This window comes from Clarias gariepinus, chromosome 3, assembly GCF_024256425.1.
Source record: "Clarias gariepinus isolate MV-2021 ecotype Netherlands chromosome 3, CGAR_prim_01v2, whole genome shotgun sequence".
In the NCBI taxonomy this organism is placed as follows: Eukaryota; Metazoa; Chordata; class Actinopteri; order Siluriformes; family Clariidae; genus Clarias; species Clarias gariepinus.
The window spans coordinates 23937369-23958446 of NC_071102.1; the positions used below are offsets into that span (position 1 = coordinate 23937369).

The following is a 21078-nucleotide window of genomic DNA, read 5'->3' on the forward strand; positions in this document are numbered from 1 at the left end:
AACCCCAAAAACACCACAACTGTAAAACCATTCAGCATATTGGTGGTAGCATCATGCTTTGGAGCTGCTTTGCCACCAGTGGAACTGGTGCATTGCATAAAGTGGATAATATAATTTACATTTTGCTCTATTTGTAATTATTTATAATAACCTTTAATCAGCTAAATGATTAAAAAAACATGGGCAAGACCCATAGCAAAGCTGGGTGTGGAATGGATAAGTAAGGCAGTCTCAACCCTAATAAAAAACAAAAACAAAACTTGATTTAACTTTTCAGTGAATTGTGGGTTGTTTAAAAACAAATTGCACTTTCTTACATGATCTGTCTGTGGACCACAGATGCGTTTTATACGGAGTCCACAAACTGTCACTGTGGAAACAAATCCTAGTTAAAGAAATCATGGATCATATCCCATCAAGGTTGGTTTCATCAAATGGTTAATGTTATAATGCCTAAGAGACAGGGGACATTTTGCTCCAAGTCTGTCCTACCTTCATTTAAGATGTACACCTTTATAAAATAAAAAAAATCCACATTACTGCCAGAAGAAGAAAAAGAAGTGTTTAATGCCTAATACCTTTTTTTAATATGGCTTATGTTTTCATTCATCATTTTGGCACCAAACCCATTCAGTTAATTCAAAATGTTTGCTCTCCAACATTTAAGAGCATTTTCACATTGCTCCACTTAAACATTCATCAGTAAAACATTACCTCCTCTTCAACTACTGTCGTTGTAAAAGTGCTTTGACGATCTGTCTGGTGAACTAGACTTATAATTTAAATGTTACATCTGCCTTCGTGAATATTGCATAACAACCAGGCAACAAACTATCAATGAGTGAATTATTATTCTACTTGTGTCTGGTGTTGTGAGCAGGTTCCACTGTTCATCTTTGTTAAAGCAGACTGAGAGTGACAGTTATACTCAAATGTAAAGATACTATTTAATCATGAATGTTAGCTTCATATGCAATTTACAAACGAAATAAGGGCATGCACTTATGCTCAAAGAAACTTTAGCAGAAAAGGAAAACTGCTCAAGAACATAATAGTAATGCTACAGCATGAACAAACAACCTTTATATTAAAAAAAAAAATAAAAAAAATCAACAGAAGAATGGAAGGAAGAGTCAGGGACATTTCTTTTTTTAAATTTTGAGCTTTTTATCCATGTTTTGTTTCAAAATAAAGATCACACATCGTTTAGAGACAATCTACAACTGGAGTTACAAAAAATAGTTGCCCAGGCAGAAAGCACACACAGCATCTGTTAACTATACACATTATGGTTACAAGTGTGCTCGCATAAAGAGATCATAGGAAATATACACAAGGCTGTTTAAATATACACCGCAGAGTGTTCCAAATTAAATGTTACAATCACTTACAAGTAGACAAAAGAATGGCAAATCTGTACACACCTTGCAACTCGGGCAATCTACGCATCACACACATACACACGCTCGCTGCTATCTGCCCCAGAGCAAGGGAGGGACTATAAAAGATCTTTAAAAAAAAGGGGATGAGCAAATGTGAAAAAATGGCTGGTGAATGGCTAAAAGCAGAGTGCCCATGTTTGTCTTCTTTGTACATCTACGCCATTTTAATCCAAAGGGCTTCAAAACCAACAAAAATCTGATATTACAATTTACAATATACAACAACTCATAACTCAAACAACAACCAAAAAGGTGAGAATTTACACTGAAATGCACAAGATTCTTTTTTTTCCCCCATTTTGTTTTTTTTTCGTTCTCATACCAAAAAGGGCTGTAGAAGCGAGTCCACATTTACAATAGCCAAGGTTTACAAATGTACAATTATACAATTAGAAGTATGTATTCACTACTAGGGTAATTATAGGTACAGATTGGACATCAAAAACCAGAAAAAACTACAAAGTTTTATATATATATTTATATATATGCAAAGTTCTACACCAAGTATGCACTAAATATTTATAGAAGCAAGACCAAAAACGTCTCCCATGCTAAATGTCTGCACCATGTTAGCAATAGAGTGTGTGTGTTAGCATGTAAGGTGTTCATGTTATGAAGGTGTGTTAGAAATGTGTGTAGTAGCAATAAAGTTTAAATGCAGAAGCCTCCATGATTCAAACTGGGATCAAATCAAATTTTGTCATCTCGTACATACAGAAACAGAAGAGGAGGAACAAAGTTTTTTTTTTTCTTTTTAGTAGTAGTGGGAAAGGGACTAGATGAGTAGAGATAACAAGAACAAGCTCACAAGGACCTGGAGAAGGAGGGAGAAGGAGAGAAGAGCATTCAGCAAAAACTAGAGGAGGATTTACAAATGATCCCAGACCAACAGCTCTAGGCTGGGTGTGGATGAGCTCTCCTCAATGCATCAATAGGAAGAATTTACATGATGCCGTTGGGTGGAGCACAAAGTGGGCCAAGATCTACTCCGTTCTTCATGTAATACTTCTCCAGCTTGGCCAGAATGTGCTTTCCATAAGTGTACTTCCGCAGGGTTCCAATATGAGGCCGGATCTTTAACAAAAAAAAAAAACCAATTATCCACACTATAAAGCACAGTTAATCTGGTAAATACAGGATGAAGAAAATGAATGCATATGGATTTTTCAGGTTTAAATCCCTCACCTTGTGCATGACTATCTTGCGCTGTGTCGGCTCAGCGACGTCGATCATTTTTTGCACGACGTAGTTGGCGTACTGGTCCTTCATCATGGTGTATAAGGCACTGTGGGGCCCGTCCGCCATACTGCACACTTCATCGATCAGCATGGCCCGTTCCGCACGCAGCGAGTGTGTCACACACTTCTCCACCACATTACTGAAGAAAAAGGGGGCAACCTTAATTAATGACATGCTGTCTTGTAACCACAACAACATGATGTCGATATTCTTAACGTTAATGATATCACACAGTGTAGGGAATTCAGTCAATAACAATCCACCATATTGTTTGGAAACAAAGACTTACAAGGGTTTAAAAAAAAAAAAAAAAAAACACACACACCACACCCACTTTAGCAGGGTAGCGTTACAAATATATTTTTTTTTATTAATACACAGCCAAGATGTTCCTGCATACTGCTGAAATAAGCTAAGCTAATATCTATTAACCCTGCTGACCTCATTTCCAAGATCACACTAGCCGTTTTATTTTTGTTACTGTCTGCTTACCAGGGGGGTAAATAAATAAAAAAAAAAAAAAAATCTTGCTGCATGTCCTGGTGTTTGCTAATTACCTGGCAAATTTGTGCTGGCTGAGTCCCAAAACATTTCCTCTGATCTCTGCAACGATCTTGCTCTTATCTTCTGCACGACCATGTTCCAGCACATGCTGAATTACATAGTTGCCATACTGATCCTACACAAACAAGATACAAGCAAAAAAAAATGTATTACTCAAATGATGTATTTTTGGGGAGGGGGGGAAACAAGATATACAGCATTATTACACTGTAGGGCATCAGTGACAAAGCAAAAAATAAAAAACATTCAACGTACTTGAACCAGTTGCTCAGTGTGTTGGTGTAGCTCTTCCAGAATTGGCAGTGTCTGCTCGGGAAGACAGTGCTCCAGAATACGCTGGATCACTCTGCAGCCGTAGGGGTGTGTGGACAGAGCAAACACCTGCACAACACATGCACAGTAAATACACACGAACGCCTTTCATCTTTGAGAGCCACTTCAATCACTGTTACAACATCAAAGCAAAATCCATTTACACACACACTCTTCTCTGGGGGCTTTATGTAAACCTGACATTTAACCATAGTCTGCGGCCAGTTGCTATGGTGACCCACCTGTCCCTTGAAAGCATCAATGATAAACTGGAGAGCATGGGGCTGCACACACTCGATGCACTTTTGTACTACATGGTTTCCGTTCTGATCCTTCACACACTTCAGCACGTGGCCGTCCAGCTCCCGTACCATATCGCTCTGCGGCGCACACACATCGACACAAGCGTCACTCTTAGAACCGTATGTTTTAAACCTTCTGAGACAGAAGGAAAAACGGTGGTGGAGTTGCACTTACGATGACTTGCTGGTCGGAGGGGATGAACTCCAGCGCTTTCTGGATCACCCTGCAGCCATACATCTGCAGAGCCAGAGACAGCACGTGGCCACGGATCCTCTCGGCGAGAGCCAACTTCTGATCCAGACTGCCAAACTATACGAACGCACAAAAATGTCATTTGTACTTAGTAAAGTTACAATTAGTTCTTAAATGATCCAACATAACATCCAGTAGCTGTATGGTCTTATTAGCAACACTCTTTAAAACCTACTGTCATGCTTTTTAAAAAATTAAATAAATAAAATAAATTTTATGAAATGGTAAAATTCTCGTTCATGATTTTAGAAATGGTGCAAATCTCCTTCATTAATGCCATATGTAGTGTAAAAAAAAAGAAAGAAAAAAAGGCAATTAAGTATATTATATGATTCCTAAACACAAGTCCCATTGAACGTTACACTGCTAATTTATTTTTATTTAACAATTAAAAATAAACATCTTAAGCTTTTATCCTCATACAATATTGAACACATGAAAATTAAAACCATGATTATAGGGAGCATAGACGAAGGCCAGACAGGTCGTCGATTTTCTTTTCAAAGCTTGTTCTAGTTAGTCATGCACTTTAAAACATTGACTGAACTTTATTAAAAAAATTATTTGATTTGTTTTCCCCATACTTATCGCCTAACTTGCATGTCTGAAGCAACGTTGTAGTCTACAGTCAAGACAACCGTGAAATAAATTTGTCAAACTTGAAGACGGTGCTGAAGCACTATTGAACTGATTTGTTCTTCATATTCAGAAAAAAACATTTTACTACTAACTGACGTGTGCGACAGGTGAAAAACTAAGCCAAGTGAACAAGCCACCTCAACACTTAGTGAAACATTACAAAAGAATGCAAAGCAATGTGTATCGATATTCTTGTAGCAACACCATTATAAATCAGGTAACTGAAATTCAAAACAAATGTTTAGCAGACTGCTAAACCAAAACTGTCACGTATGCAAGAGACATGCAATTAAATTTAAGGCTGTGATTATAGACCCCAAAACACAAAAGACACGTTGAAGCCTCAGAACAAAAGGAAACTGACTTACCTCAAAGAACTTCTGAATGACATAATTTCCGAAAACATCAACCATGAGTTGGTAGGCAGCCTGCAGAATCTCGCTGAAGACCAGCTGACGCTCTGCAGAACTTGCTCTTTCCAATTTCAGCTGAATGAACCTGAACGGACACAAGCAGTACCGTCAGAAATACAGCAGCGTCATTTGTACAGACAGCCATCACTCCTCAAGCACACTTAGATCTGCTTCTAAACAGATCTGATGTCATTCTATCACAACACAAAGGCAAAGCACCCTAGTAAAAGAAAGTAAACAAGTTTAATCAATAAAAAAAAAGGAGACGAAACTGCGCACCTGGAGCCATGCTGGTCCTGAGAGAACTCCATCACATGGCCTGCAATCTCACGCAGTTGGAGGTTTGGGTAACGGTTGTTACGGAAGTCCTCGAGCAGGCGGCTGCGCCCAGATGGCATCACATCAGACATGCTGTAACGGAGGCGTGACGATGGGAAGAGCTGGCTGCTGGGACTAAAGAGCGAAGAGCCAGTAGTGGCATTTCGGTACTTTGCCTCAGCTCCAGGGGCGGCGGAAATGAAGCGTCCACTGCCATTGGTCAGTCCTCCTGTAAGAACAGATTGAAAAAGATTAAGACTTGAAGGAAAAAAAAAAAAACCTAGCGGAAATATTTTTAAACATTCCACACATATACTAAGTGAAGTAAAATTTCTTACATTTCAAAGTCACTGCTTAGCCCCGTTTAAAGTTATCCTAGCAGGAGCAGCATAGCAGGTTTTTTTGTGCATATTCCAGAAGCTAAACGTATTCTGGAGCACAGTAATAAATAAATAAAAACTTAGAACAAAGAACACTTTGAGATAACTCCCAGTTATTGGAGTTAATCTGGTGGATTTTCCTAATTATTTGGCAAACCCTATCAAGCGGCAGCATTTCCGTAATAAAAATATTCCGAATTCCACTTGATGTTGCAAATGGAAAGCTGCTCTAAGGTAACTGAAATCCTAAGATAGCAGGTTGTCTGGATATATATATCAGTTAACTTTTTATTTGTATTTAGCCTTTTCAAACAAGAAATGTGAAATAAACTATCAAATAATTAAAACTCTCAGACTCAGCTCATTAGCAGAATTAGCAAAAGCGCGCGCGCGCGCGCACACACTCGCCTTTACAGCCCCCACCCACCCACAACTACTTTCGGGTAAAGGCGAGTGTGTGCACGTGCACTTCTGCTAATAAGCCGAGTCTGAGAGTTTTAATTATTACACACGCAGCCCCCACCCACCCCCAACTCCTTTCAGCTTTGCACACAGACACACACACACTCAGCTCTGTCGCAAAACACGAGAGGAGAAAAAAAAAAATGGATCTTTACCCTCTATGAGACTTGCTTTTGCTTTATACGCGCGCTGTACAAACACTCTAACAAACACAAAATTAAATGTGTTTTACACACACATGGTCACAGTGTTATTGTAAACAGTACACGCGTGCACGGATGTTGATTATACCAGTGAGAGACGAGCACTAAGACCCAGCAGGGGAGACGATTATCTACAATTCCGCAGCACAAGGGAGAGAAAAACCATTGGCTATATATTCAAATGTATATCGAAAATGTGTTTAAAAATCATGTCACCGTTATTGAAAAAAATTCTATCGCGATATATATTGATATTGAATTGTCGTCCAGCCCTAATGGCAGTATATAATTTGTCATGTGTTTTAACAGTTAACTATTAAGAATAAAATTTTCTAACACAAATATTTATGTAAATTAAGCTACATTTCCATATAAAATATAATCTTGTATACATATTTTTAGTACTGTAGAGACAATAAAGCAACTGTGCAAACTTGGAAAACACGGCTTGGGAGGATGAATTATTACTTTATTTGCTCTACAGTACTTATACAAAAGAAAACGACAACGCGGACCAAAGAAAACACGTTTTCATGAATGACAGTATATAAAGGGGTAACATTGGGACACTGCGAGAGACAGCAGTACAGTCTTTACCGAAATTAAAGTGTTTTGGGAGCATATCTAGAGGCATAGTTAGGATAAAATCCAAAATTTGCAGGTACTCTAGGAACATGACTCATGCAAATTTCGGGGGTCAATTGTACCGAAAAAATATACAATAGCCTACTTTTAATCTCCACTGTATATACATTTTGTGGTACACACCAAGATTGAGACTGCTGGAGGATCCATGGGTTGAAAGGGAAGGTGGAGGAGTTAGAGAATGTGATGGCGCCTGAGTGGGAAGTGGCATGCCAACAGGGCCAGGGGAGGAGCTGAAACCAAGTCCGTTGTAGAACCCTCCATGGCCAATTGGAGTGAGGCTGCTGGGGGTGCGCTTGTACAGATCAGAACTTCCAGTCAGGGAGTCCCGGCGAGAGCCACTGGAGCTAGAGTTCGCAACTGTGAACAGACAAGCATATTAGGGTTTTTTATGAACATAAAATTGATAAATCTTTGTACTAAAATGTATTTTATGACTCAAGTGTGCAAAAGAAGTCTCCTGCATTCACATACACGAACCTGCTGTTCCAAAACCTCCAAGTGTTGCCCCCAGTGTCGCTCCAAGGGATGATGATGGGTTAGCATTGAATCCAAGAGAGGAGCTTCCTGGTTGGGCAGAACCCTGAGAGAACAGGGATGAGCTCTGCGAGGAGGAGCTTGGAGAGCCGCTCCCATAGAAGGAGCTTCCACCAAGAGCCCCGGCTCCCTGCTGACCTGGACCCTGCTGGGAACTCAGTGCACGAAACGCCCCGTTGGCAGCACCCCCAAGGCCTGCATTAGCTCCACTGGCAGAGGCAGCAGCTGCAGCCACTGTAAGGAGGAGAAAAAGAAGAAAAAAAAGGTCCAAAAGATCAGAAAGGAGAGACAGCAAGCGCGCGAGAGAGAGATTGCACAAATCAAAATGAAATCGAAGGGGCTTATCATATTTCAAGCGACGCTGTAATGCATAGTAATGCAACAGACGGATGGCTGAAGAAACTAAATGCTAAAATGCATACCGGCAGCAGTGGGGCTGATTATGACAGAAGCAGGAGCCATGAGTCGGACTGGGCCGCTGCGAGCTCCTGTGTTCACCACCAGAGCTCCAGTCTGATCATAATATGCAGCGGGAGCAAGCACTGGGTAGCCTGGCACACAAGAATGGATGCAATGTCAAATTCCTTGACATTTATGACTGATGTATATTTAAATAAATGTCAAAGTCAATATGCGTCAGTATCTTTAAAAAAAAAAAAAAAAAAAAAAAAAAAAAAACACTTACCAGGAACACCAGCTGCCAAACCTTGTCCAAATGCCAAAGCAGAGTTCACTGCTGCAGCTGCTACAAGCTGGTCCGTCTGCTGGCCCTGCTGACCCTGGCTCGGGGTCAGGGGACGTTGGTTGCCTCGAGTCTGCATTACCTAAAGACCACATGCAGAGTTTAAAATAACAGGAAAAACATGCCAACATAAAACATAGTTGAGCCGTCAATTAGTATCGCTTAATTGAAAAACGGTTTTGCACACTTTGTCCGACTTGTAAATACACACAGGATCAATTATGGGATGATTACAGAGTTAAGATCGTTGTGGGGGTTCCTTAAAAACCGACTTAAAAATCACAAACAAGGATTTAAAGCAATGGGTCTCGATCCTGGAGGACCATGTGCCCTGCAATTTGAGTGTTTTTTCGTCCTGCACGACTCCCACTTCCATTCAGAAAAGGCTGGTAATTTGCTGATTACTTAAATCAGGTGTGCTGGAAGCTGAGAAAACACCAACATGTGCAGGGTAGGTGGTATTGCGGGATCAGGGTTGAGAACCACTGCTGCTAAAATCAGGCCGACTCCCATGGCATCAGCGTGAAAAAGTAGTACTACAAAAAGGACTATGCCAGATTTCTAGTGATGCCAAGGTACAGGCATCAATAACAGAAGCCTTTCCACTTCGCCTATCTTTGCTTTTAAGAATACACCATGAGACCCACGAAAGGACACAAAAATAAGCAGCACACTAACAAAGAGAATGCATTTACCTTCAACAAGGCCTACAGTTTTAAATTAGGATTAGCTGGCTACCTTGCGCTTAATTTAATTAGGTTAATCCCATTGTAAAGAACATTACCATACAACTCACATTACATAATGTTATTATACTATTTATGTAAAACTGCATTTCTTACTTTTAAAAAAAAATCTGAAATTTTTCGTTGGTTTATCCTACAGGGGAAAAAAAAAAACCTGTAGGAGAGGGGAAAAAAATTCTGCCTGAACCACTGAAGTGGAGGCGTGCACTGGGATTAGGATCCCGTGAGACCCCAACAAAGAAAAGCTACACTCGGAGTCTTGGACACAGCTGGCGTCTCATGTGGTAACTCTGCAACGGGCTTTATTTATTAACTCCATCTTCGTCAAGGTGGCCGTGGTCTACATAGGTAATTTATTTACGTTTTGGGAAACAGATCTTTTAGTCTTCATTAGAGAATATCACAGGCAAACACAAATATAACAAAAAAAATAATAAGTATGACTTCTGCAAACTTCTGCAGACATGGGATAAAAAAAAAAAAAAAAAAAAAAAGGAGACTGAAACTGAAATCCACACCTGCTGTTGGTTCTGCTGACTCTGTGCCGATTGCTGCTGATTGGCTGAGTTGGAGGGGGCAGGAGCCTGTTGTTGGAACAGGTTGGCTGGATACACGCCCCATGGAGTAACTCCATAATACTGAGGGGGCATCACAGCTGGACCTATAGCAGTACACAGAAATAACTATAATGATATGTCCAAAAAAAAAAAAAAAAATTGCTGTTGTTGGTTATTAAAATGAATGAGCTGTACATTTCTCTGATCTTACCAAGTGTGGCAGCAGCAGCAAGGCCGGCAGCGTAGGGGTCCGTGCCAGGTGGGGCCGCACTAATGATGTAAGGGTTGGGCATAAATGCAGCAGGAGCCAATCCTGAAACACACAAACATCATGAAGCAAAGGAGTTTGCAGACATTATGGCAGCAAACTTTTTTTTTGGGTCCATTTATTTGTCCAGCAGCCAATGCACTTCCATAATATGACTAATCGTTTCTAATAACTGATCAGGTTACAGACATGCGCACCCACCGATGTGTGGCTGTTGGGCTGCAGCAATGGCATACTGCTGTTGCTGCGCGGCTGTGAGCTGCTGCACGGCCAGTGCACTGGGTCTCTGAAACAGCTGAAATACATATCAATACAAATAAATTAACACTTAAAGAATTTTCTGCATGCACCACCTCATCAACTAAGGCAGAAGTCTAACAGGAAAGCTTTATTCTTTTCTTTTTTTTAAGCATGAACTGAAAAAACAAACACAGAATTGCCACATAACTGACAATGTGAGGGCTGTATAAACAAAATTCACAGCATGATAAAAGAAGGGCCCCATAAAACAGGTTTTAAATACTTAACCAAAGTGCCTTAAAACTTAAGTGCCTTGTGAATTAATGAGTCTACTTTTTTATAACATGTTCTTACCAAAAGCTCTTATCAAAATGTTCTTTTAAGGTGATGTTTTATACAGTAATATTTTTGTCCTCCATTTTATTTTCAGTTATCACACTAATTTGTATGACATTTTGATTCCTTACGCTATTTTAATCAATGTTTTTTCCCCCGATGATTTTCACCAATTTTCTTATTAACATTGTAAAGCACTTAAGTCAACCATTTTGTTGTTATATAAAGTGCTATACAAATAAAATTCACTTGACTTAAAAGCCACACTAAAATGTGGGATTTTACAGATTGAATGCTTTTTTTAGCCAACAAGTTTTTGTTTTTTTATGAAGTGCCTCTTTCACAATTACAGACACAACGCTTTAACTGACCTTTAGCACTGCCTTCAACACAAAGTAAAAAATAAAGAAATAAATAAAAAGGCATAAGAGAGCCATCAAGTTTTGAGGGCACAAATACAACAGACTTTATGGGCATGATCTGACAACAATGGAGCATCTCTCATTGAATGATTATTTCATGGACTGCCAATGATGCAAATGGTGTTTAAGCATGAGAATTTAAAAAAAAAACCAGACAGCATGTTCCACAGTAACTATATTACTTTTACTTTTTAATTTAATTTAATTTAATCTTTTTTTTTTTAAACTAGTAGCTAGAAGGCCTACAGTAAAGGGACAGTAAAAATTAGCTTAAAGCAAAAGACAAAAAGAAGACATTTTTATTTGAAGGCATCCATGCACCTTGGAATTTTAAGAGAAGACAAAAAGCTTTTTACCTGCTGAGGAGAGTTGTAATCAAAAAGGCCAACAGTAGCTGCTGTTGAATCAAGAGGCAGCTGGCTGCCGGTATAATCAAACTGTAAAGTCTCCATGGAAACAGATTCCATGGGGTCAAGGGTCACGTTTTGGGGCTCAACATTAGGGAACTCTTCAGCTGGTTTTGGTCCTGTTCCTCCAGTCATTTCAGGTCCGCCCAACTCCACCTCGGGTCCAGCAGGAGGACAGTTACCAGGGGTACGGCTGAAACATGGAGTAATAAGAAGCCTGCTTTAAAAAAACGGTTCTCTTTAAGCACACAGGAATTCAGCATGAACGATACTATATATGTGTGAGCATTGTTTGTTGGGGTGGGGATGTGTGTACCTGAAGTCCTTCACATCAACATCAAGCCCGTTCTGACTAGGCAGTCCGTTAGGGTTGTCCATAGGATCAGGCTCAGATTCCTTTAATTCTTTTCTCTCTGGGTCGAATGTGGTTTTTGGTTTTGCCTCTGCTCTCTTTTCAGCATCATCAGTTTCAGCATCTCTCGACCCCTAAAACAAGCATGCAACTCTAGTTAGTTTAAGTCGAAGACACTTTGAACAAACATGATTTTACGAATAAGGATATAATTAAGCTTGTTAAAAACTGTGAGCACGAACACAGGGGGTGGAACAAGGACCACTTACAAAGGCTCCTTTACGTAGACACGAGTCAAGTTTCTCAGCAGGGGATGAGCTCAGGACATATTCCACCATAGAGACACCTAGACCACCACTCTCAGAGCGAGGAGAGAGCACAGACCCTGCCTCACCGACGCCGTGAAAACCCTGACCTGGCCGACGCTGCACCATAATTGGTTGAGACACTGAATGATCTAGGGATCATACAACCACATACACATTAACATCATAAACATATTAACAAAAACTTAAAACATTATTAAACCATAAATACACACAATTACCAGAGGCTCCCCATGCACTGTCTCTCCACTGGTCTAGGAATATCCCTTTTGGTCCATCTTTCCCTGAATCGTCAGATTCCCAGAATTTCTTTCCTGTAAGGAGCTGCTGTAGGAGAGACAATGTTTAAAAATAAATAAAAATATCAGAAAGAAAGTAGGTAATAAGATGATTATTGACATAATGATTAAGGATGTGGACTCTAACCTCTCCCATGACTCTTCCCTCTAGGGCGAGTGCCTGAAAGTCGTGGTTGAGTTCATCCATTGACCGCACCTGACAGACACACAAACACACAGGTGCTAAGTTCACAGAACATGACAGACAAACAAAAGAATAGCAGTGATATCCGGTTCCTGTCAAACCATCCACAGTTCGTGTACAGTCCAGTAACACTAACCTGGTTGTCAGCATGGATGTTATCACCGGTAGGCCAGCGGTGTTTGCCATTGTTGTACCCAGGCTGATCACCATGCTGCCGCTGAAAGAAATAATCTACCATGGCATCGTCTTGAGAGCGCCCTGCACCCTGGGTGGGGGGAGGAGCTTGTGGGGCAGGGCCAGGTTGAGGGGCATGGCCCGCGGGACTCAGCACCACAGGCATATTGGGTAATGGCCTGTCAGGGGGAGGCAGTCTGAGGTGGGGGCTGAACGAATCCTGCCAGAGCACAGCTTTTCTCTTCAACACGCACGCTACGCTCATTCCACCAGAGCCTGCAAAAAAGCAATGAAATGGATAGAACGTTAAAGATTAATTCAAGACTGTTCTAAATGCTAGAGCCAACTAAACTTAATTAAACTCAAAGTTGTACTAAGTTCAATTCAAATGTTCTGTCCAAGTCTTCCGCCGAACATTAACAAAATCACTCACTCAATACAGAGGAAACTAAAGGTCAGACATTTTGTTTTTAAAACAACTCAAACTTTAAAATCACAGCCAAAGTTCATGTTAAAAGTGTAAAAAGGTCAGCATAAATGAACCAAAAACCAAACTCAAGTAATAGGCGATGACCAAATGTTAAATTCCACAATCTAACATGCCAAAACTAGCCAAAATTAAAAATAAAAAAAGATGTGCTAAACAGGACAGTGTCATTTTTAAAAATATATATTTTTATTTCCTCCATTTCCTTTTTTTTCCTTCTCAACATTCCAAATGTGTGTTACAGGCCATAACTAAAATTAGTAAAAATAACTAAATAAGTAAGTAAGTAAATAAACTGACCAAGTGGGGGAAATACATACTATACAAGACAAAAAAAAAAAAAAGTATTTCATGTGTATTTTCAACATTCTAAATGTGTGCCACAGAAAATGTATTAGGCTAATAGTTTGTAATAGATAAATGTACTGTAGCAAAAGCTGTTAAGACAGAAGGGATACTTAAAGACATCTAAATTCTATGACATTTTAAATATGCGTGCGTCCTACTGAAGAATCCCAAATGCTGATGCCAGATAATAATCGTAGACATCTTTGAAATAAGCATGTTCAGCAGATTTATAATTAATGTAAACACGAAAGGCACTTTAGCGAAATTATGATAATAGGGAATAATACAGAGTGCTGCTCATACTCGCATGATGTGCCAAGCAGAAAGGCAGACCAATTAATGGATTACCACTAAATGTTGGTCAAATCCACTATACTGATCAACTACTAAGTGCACACTTTTAAGCAAACAATCTGATACCAATCTAAAAGTCAGCAAGTCCAATTAATATGAAACAACTGCACGAAAGGAAAATTATAAATTTAAACAACAAAGTCCCTACCGTGAGTACCTTTTAGCCCAGATGTAAATCAGTTTTGGTTATGACATGCTTTTGCCTCAACTATATAAACAGAGAACAAATTAGGAACTGTGTTTTGCCATTTGCTACAGTTATAACAGTAAGAGGAGAACTTTACTGGTGGACTGAATTTTCCGGTCTGGTATTAGTTCATAGCATGAACAGACACTAGATACTTGGACTAGGTCCCCTCCTCCCAACTGTTCTAATATATTCGCCCATACAACCCTGAGCTACTGGACTCTACTATTACTATATCCTACTATCTGACTCTACCACTGCTATTAGGATTTACCCCCAACCTCTAAAGACAGGGGGAGCGGACTTCATTTTATCTCAATCTGTACAACATATTCAACGGTGAAGTTGCAGTTTTATTAAAATACTGCCCAGAGAACAAGAAAATAACATTATCATTAACAGTGGCTATTTTAACACAGTTGGGCTTTTTAAATCTAATGCCATAGTCCTTTTACAAAAAGGACCCCCCCCCCCCCCAAATTAACATGGGTAGACTGATTTTTTTTTATAAACTTTGAATAGATTCAATCTTTCTAAAAAATATATATATATTTTTTTTTTATTTTGCTAAAACACCCAGTCTAGTCAGAAGTGACAGCTTAATAGAGACAAACCTACTCAAATTCTGTCCCCTATTGAGTGTACATCCATATAAAATTTGCATAGGAAAACCTAGACAAAACATTTTTGCCTATTTTAACATTAACAACTAATTCAGTCAAATACTACAAACCGTGAGCAAAAAGCCAAGTTTATAAGTAGATTATCAACAGCGCTGGATTTTTGTTATGGCAGAAAAAGAAACAAATCTAACACGCCTTGAACTTAGTGATAATAAATCTACCACAAGACAGGTTGATACATTTCTTACAAAAAAAAAATAAATACAAGTTATGTGTGTTCTTGACTCTGTGTTGCTGGAGTAAAATGCTTTCATTTTGACCTGTTTATTACAAAAGCTGACTACAGCGGCAACCGAATGAGAACATGGAATAAAATCAAGTTAGTAGAAAGAGGTCATATGAAAATATTTTAAACCTACGATAACCAGTCATTTGATATACGACTGGTATTATATTCTTGAAAGTATATGTGCTTGATCCAGACACAAAGGTTCAGTTTGAACAGTTTTGCTTAACAGCATTAAAAAAAACAATTTCTTAACGACTCTGGGAATGTCTGTCAATTCATAATTTACTAAAAGCTGAATATAATGCCAAAATAACTAACACGAGTGCATTGAAACACACTGACCTTCTGAACTTTTAAACTGAAAACTTGATGACCTTGCTCAACATTAAAAAAAAGTGCCTTAGAGTACAAACATCCACAAATATATTCTTTTGAGAAGAACATGTATAAATAATATACGTGCTTACAAGTTACATCAAAATGACAAGGGGGTGGGGGAGGGGTAGTTTAAGGCTACTTATCCTATAAAAAGAAATTCTGACCACCCCTAAAATTTTTATTTATTTTCTTTAGTATCCAAGATGTCATCCCTTTTCTGTGCAACAACTTTCTAATAATAAACACACCATCTGTAGAGGAAAAGGTGAGGTATTCTGCTAAAATTAGTAGTCATTACAACTAACACGATACTTCTATTTTTAATATTAAAAAGAAAATGAAGCTGGTGGAACATGATGTGTCTGTTTTAAACCTGCAACTGTGGAAGACTTTTTTTTGTTAAACAATACTAATCTATTTCCCAAAATAGTCTCAGCATAACAACCTGGCATCACCCCACATATAATCTAAAAATCTGTAACATATACATTTAATGCCATTTAAACACGCCTTTTCCTGCCCCTCTTAGTAAGCAGGTTTTTAAAAACAGACCTATAAAGTTATCAGCACGTTAATTTTTTTATTTTTGTTTATTTTAATTATAAAAAGAATAAAAATACATAGGAGATCTTCAATTTGGGTAGCTATCACCAAGTTTCCCCAACAACTGCACCACCCAGTATGCAAAAGTCCAGTTTAACAACCTGACAAATTTCAGCTCTGCTTTTGTTCGACACACTTAATTGCTATGGCAAGGAGTGTTTAGGGTGGACTCCCTCCTCTCAGGGTTCACATGTTTCTCAACAATATCAATTCTGGCATTTCCTTGAAACAGGAAAAAAATAAACTTGGATTTTCTTTCGTCTGATTTCTCGTCTTCTGGTTTCTGTCATCCGGGAAAAGCACATCAAATTTCCAAAGAAAAGAAGATAACCAGTACCCGAGAGATTCTGCTGGATAACGTGGCTGGCTTTAATTAGTGAGCGAGCTTTAAGTATGTCTTTATTTAAAAAAAAAAAAAAAAAAATTTACGACCAAACATGTTTTTCAATGTGACTCACTCTGGCACTGCACAAAGTTAATAATACCATGTTGAATTTTACCACCAATGCTAATGTACAACACTACTGTTAAGTTATAATAACCCTCAAAAAATGTGTCCTTTCCCTTACTTGCCCCCCACCACTGAAATTGCCTTTAATCAAGTAAACCACAAAGTTTTTATCTGCTTTAAAGTGACTAAATACAAAATATGTTTATTATTATTATTACTGCAAATCCTAGTATAGCTAGAACTCTTAGATGGTTTAGAGAACACATTGTTTACAACAGGATTGTTAACTTTGACTTAGTATAGCTAGTTTGAAATGGTTTCTCAGAGGAGGGTTCGATCCTTCAAGTTTACAACAAAACCTTTCTGTAACGCTATTGGGCAGTATCCATGTTTTACGCCAGAAGGTATTTCAACAGAAACAAAAGCAAAGACAGTACAAAGTGAACACTTTTGCATGTATTGTTCACACCGAGAGACGACAACAAGAAAAAAAACTGCTCCTGCTCATATTCTGGAAACACTTCATTATACGCAAGACAAACTGGTAAAAGCAGTTTATCTGCCTTACTTGTAAGCTGCTTTGGATAAACGGGCATGACAAACGAATTAAATGTAAATGCAAACAATGTCCTGTAATGTAAAAAAATTTTTTAGAGCCATGTTATAATTATAAATGTTGGATAGTACAGAATTTCATGGGAATTCCCCCTAAAAAGTGATGGAGTCTGAGGGGGAAATCGAGCATGCAACTGTTGAGTTTCATTACACATCATCATAACCCATCGTCCTGAACACACAGCATAGCCACAAGTGGAAAGAAAGGGGTAAAGGTCTAGTGTGACGAGTCACATGTTACCGAGAACTCACCGCAATTACGTGTTTATTATAGAGTCCACACATTAAAGAAAATAAATAAAAATTCAGATCACGCCAAATGATCTGTGAGACAGCAAAACTGATCAGTTGTCTATTAGACAAAAACTAAGCCAAGAATTCAAAAGATATAGTTCTGTGTGCAACTTAACAGCTGAAGTACAAGGGGTAGCAACCTTCAAGAATACGTCTCTCACACACACACACACACACACACAGCAGCAAAAAATAAAAATGAAACCATATCATCTGTAAGCATGCGCCTCATGGTAATACAGAGTGTACTCTAAAGTCACCGTCTATAAAGGAAATAAATCCTTTTTAGCAAAATAATTCCAAAAGTATAATTTACAGTTGCAATTTCATTTTTAAACATTAACCGAGTTGCCTTTTACACTCATGGTAAGCTTGTGTTGTTAATACATCTAGGGCACTTTAAATGATCTCCTTTAAAATGGTCTGTCATTTTTTCCCTTGTACAACATGGCCTCAAGAAAAAAAAATTGGACTCGGATCTAAGATAGATGTATATGCTTAAAATAATAATTTGCAAAAATGAGTATTGTAACCACCCCTTATATATGGAGACGCCTGGGACACTCTGCACATTTTAGTAGTAAAGAACAAAAAAACATCCCAGTTTGAACTCATGTGATGCATCTTAGACGTGGAAGTAAATTTTAACAATCCAGGCCCATTAATTTGGATTGTGTAAAGGCAAAAGCTAGTAGTAAACATATTGACATTAACTGTTATAAAACTTGGTGCTAAAAAGATTATCACTATTGTAAATTACAGTTATGTAAATTCATGTACAAAAGCTAGCAAACTATAAATGGTGCAAAAACAGAACAGGGAGCCTGATGCAATGCTGTGCAAAAGAACACACATCAGGCATTCTTGCCATTACATTAACTGTCCTTGTACAAATATTTTAGCATGCACTGGGTATAGAGTGCACTTTTTTAAAATAATCGATCCCATTTTCAGATAACGAAACTATGAGATTAAGAAATGGGTGTATTTTCCATCCTGTAACTGAATTTTTTTCTTCTCACAAGTACAGTGCTACCTCGGCTTATGAACACCCCGCTGCAGGTTTTTTTCTCCTTAAGTACTGAAATGTTGCAAGAAACTTGCCTCGGCACACAAGCAAACAATGGAAAGCAAAACAAAGCAAGTTTACTTTATGTTTTATGCAAGATTTGGATTAAGTGAAGACATAGCACCATGGGTCCCAAGGATGTTATATCAAGAATGGTAGCAAGAAAAAACCGGAGCCGCTTTCAGTTTCATTGAAAAAGCAGGAAAGAGGTGGGAAAAGGATTAATAATTGGTTAATTGAGGGTTAATATCAATTAGTTTAATATTCTTCCTCATTTACATGTTTTTCCTAAATGGTTTTATATGCAAAAATATGATTATAGTGTTGGAAATTTGAAACATTGCGAATATTTTTGGGTGGCTGAAACAGATTATCTGCGTTTACAGTATTTCCTATGGGGAAGCGCATTTTGCAATACGAATTCTAATCTTAGAACGGATTCAATTTTTATGCCGAGGTACCGACTGTGCGTCTTATCGCGAGATCATGTGCACGTTGAAAATCGCGTATAGTATAAGTATCGCGATACATTTCTGCCATATCGCCAACCACTTACACAAACCCTTTGACGTTTTGCTGGGGAAAAAACGTTCAAATACTTTTAAGCTTGAGGAATAGCAATACACAAGTTTGTGGACATGAAAGGACAAAAAAAAAAAAAACAGGCTGAAAAGGAAAAGAGCCGGAAAATACCGCACCGAGATCCCCCCCCCACACGCCTCCCGGAAGTGGATACTGAAACCACAACGGGGTTAATCATTATCTATACATGCCGTTGAACTTTTTTTACGCAAAAAAAAAAAAAAATCTAATTAAGATCTTTAGTTTTGCGTAAATGTGCAAACAAACACGGCCGCACGCGCGAGTCTTTGTCAAGTCGCAGCTAGCAAAACTCGCCGCTAAGATAGCGTTAGCAACCAGGAAAGAAAAAAAAACACTTACACGGCGCATAGCAACCATAAAACACCGCGGTTTATAAGAAAGTACACGTTCTACGTGTATCAAATGTACCTCATAATGTATACAAAATGTTAAAAACACGGATCCGAGACGTTTTGTTAGCGAACCCGTCTCTAATAATACACGGCCTGCCTGCCCCCCTCCTCCTCCTCCTCTCCTTCCTCTACAAACACGCTAAAAAAAAAAAAAAGAACAAAACCACGACGCAAAAACACACACACAAAGCTGAGTATTAAATACCATTTTTTTTTAAAGCGGATACCTGGACAGGCGGCTAACGTGTACGTGCTAGGCTACAGGTCGTCCCGCTGCTGCTAACAAAAGGCCCGAGATGTCTGGACAGGAAGAGCGGCACAACACCAGGAGAGAACCGGAGGGAGGAGGGGGAGGCGACACCTCCAAATATCGCGCTCCGAATCGACCGTTTTCGCGACGTCGCTTCTCGGAAATAACCGCGCGAAAGAGTGCACAGGACGCACGCGAGTCTGGAAATCTAGCACGTTGTTGTACTCACAGGTGGAGAATGCGGATGGTGACGGATTTCAGCCCCGGTTTCGCTGCGGCTCCCTAGCTTTCACACCAACAACATGGCGGCTCGCTCTAAGCAGGCGCTCGCAAGGCATCATGGGTAAGAACGAAAAGGAACGTGCGCGACGAGGGGAGTGTCGCGAGCTCGGTCCTTTGTTATCGCCGAGAAAACACACACACCATACACACATACATACACACACACGTTTTCTAACAGGATTAGGAAATGTTTTACGACTAAGACCAACACGCGTTATTTGAACGCGTTTGAACTGTTTAATCACCATAAAGGTGTAGAACTCAACACCTCCTCAGAACTCTGCTCCCAGTCTTTTGTTGTCCTGAAGTCTTTACACTACGATCAGCCATAACATTATGACCACCTGCCTAATATTGAGTAGGTCCACACTTTTGTCACTAAAAAAGTAATGCGCTGTATGTGTGTGTGTTCTGACACCTTCCTGTCCATCAACCTTTTCATCAAAGGTTAAACCGAACTAATATCTGCAGTTCTGGAGTTGCTCTGACCCAGTCGTCTAGCCATCACAATTTGTTCCTTCTCACACTAGGTATATTTTCAATATGTTATTACAATGGCGACTCTGTGTGAAGTGTGTGGGATATATTAGGCAGCAAGTAACCCCTTTATTCCTCTGAACTTGAAAAAATGAGCAAGCGTAAGGATTTGAGTGAGTTGTGGTTGTAATAGTAAAGTGTAATACATACCTTACAGCATGGTGACATTATATTTTCGCATATCCCAGTTAGAAAGCTGGGGTCATAGTGCAGGGTCAGCTGATAGGGTTAAGCTATTGCCTTGCTCAATACTCAACTTGCCAGTGCTGGGGCCTGAACCCTCGACCTTCCGATCAGTAATCCACAGCCTTAACCAATTGAGCCACCACCACCCTGTGTTAATACTGGTTCCAAAAGAAACCTGTAAGAACACACAGGTCATTACTTTTATGGTTGCTAAATGGGAGGACCTGCTCAATATTAGGCAGGTCGTCATAATGTTATAGCTGATCAGTGTATAACACTATTATAAGACCAGCTTAGAGAGCCTGTACATTTTATTTCCTGAACTTGAATATAAGCACCAGGAAGAAGTACTAAAATGCAAACTCAAG

General features: G+C 39.1%; 1 protein-coding gene across 8 annotated transcripts; it reads right to left on the bottom strand.

Moving 5' to 3' along the window:
• Positions 1-1503: 1503 nt before the first annotated feature.
• Positions 1504-20048, bottom strand: pum1 (pumilio RNA-binding family member 1). 8 transcript variants are annotated; one of them, XM_053492093.1, is made up of 22 exons: positions 19935-20048; positions 12725-13038; positions 12532-12600; positions 12327-12429; positions 12049-12236; positions 11744-11913; positions 11377-11620; positions 10224-10317; positions 9966-10067; positions 9716-9858; positions 8395-8533; positions 8132-8260; positions 7653-7943; positions 7296-7532; positions 5444-5711; positions 5120-5249; positions 4035-4169; positions 3800-3937; positions 3501-3626; positions 3239-3360; positions 2628-2820; positions 1504-2516 (listed from the first exon to the last, which is right to left on the bottom strand). In XM_053492093.1, exons 2-22 carry the CDS (start codon positions 13025-13027, stop codon positions 2385-2387), a joined length of 3456 nt encoding a protein of 1151 aa, XP_053348068.1. In that variant the 5' UTR covers positions 13028-13038; positions 19935-20048; the 3' UTR covers positions 1504-2384. The 8 variants fall into 8 exon arrangements, with proteins under 8 accessions (XP_053348068.1, XP_053348062.1, XP_053348066.1 ...); XM_053492087.1 differs by having other exon boundaries at positions 7647-7943; positions 11377-11644; positions 12327-12432; XM_053492091.1 differs by lacking the exon at positions 19935-20048 and adding an exon at positions 19683-19805 and having other exon boundaries at positions 7647-7943.
• Between the last annotated feature and the right edge of the window lie 1030 nt (positions 20049-21078).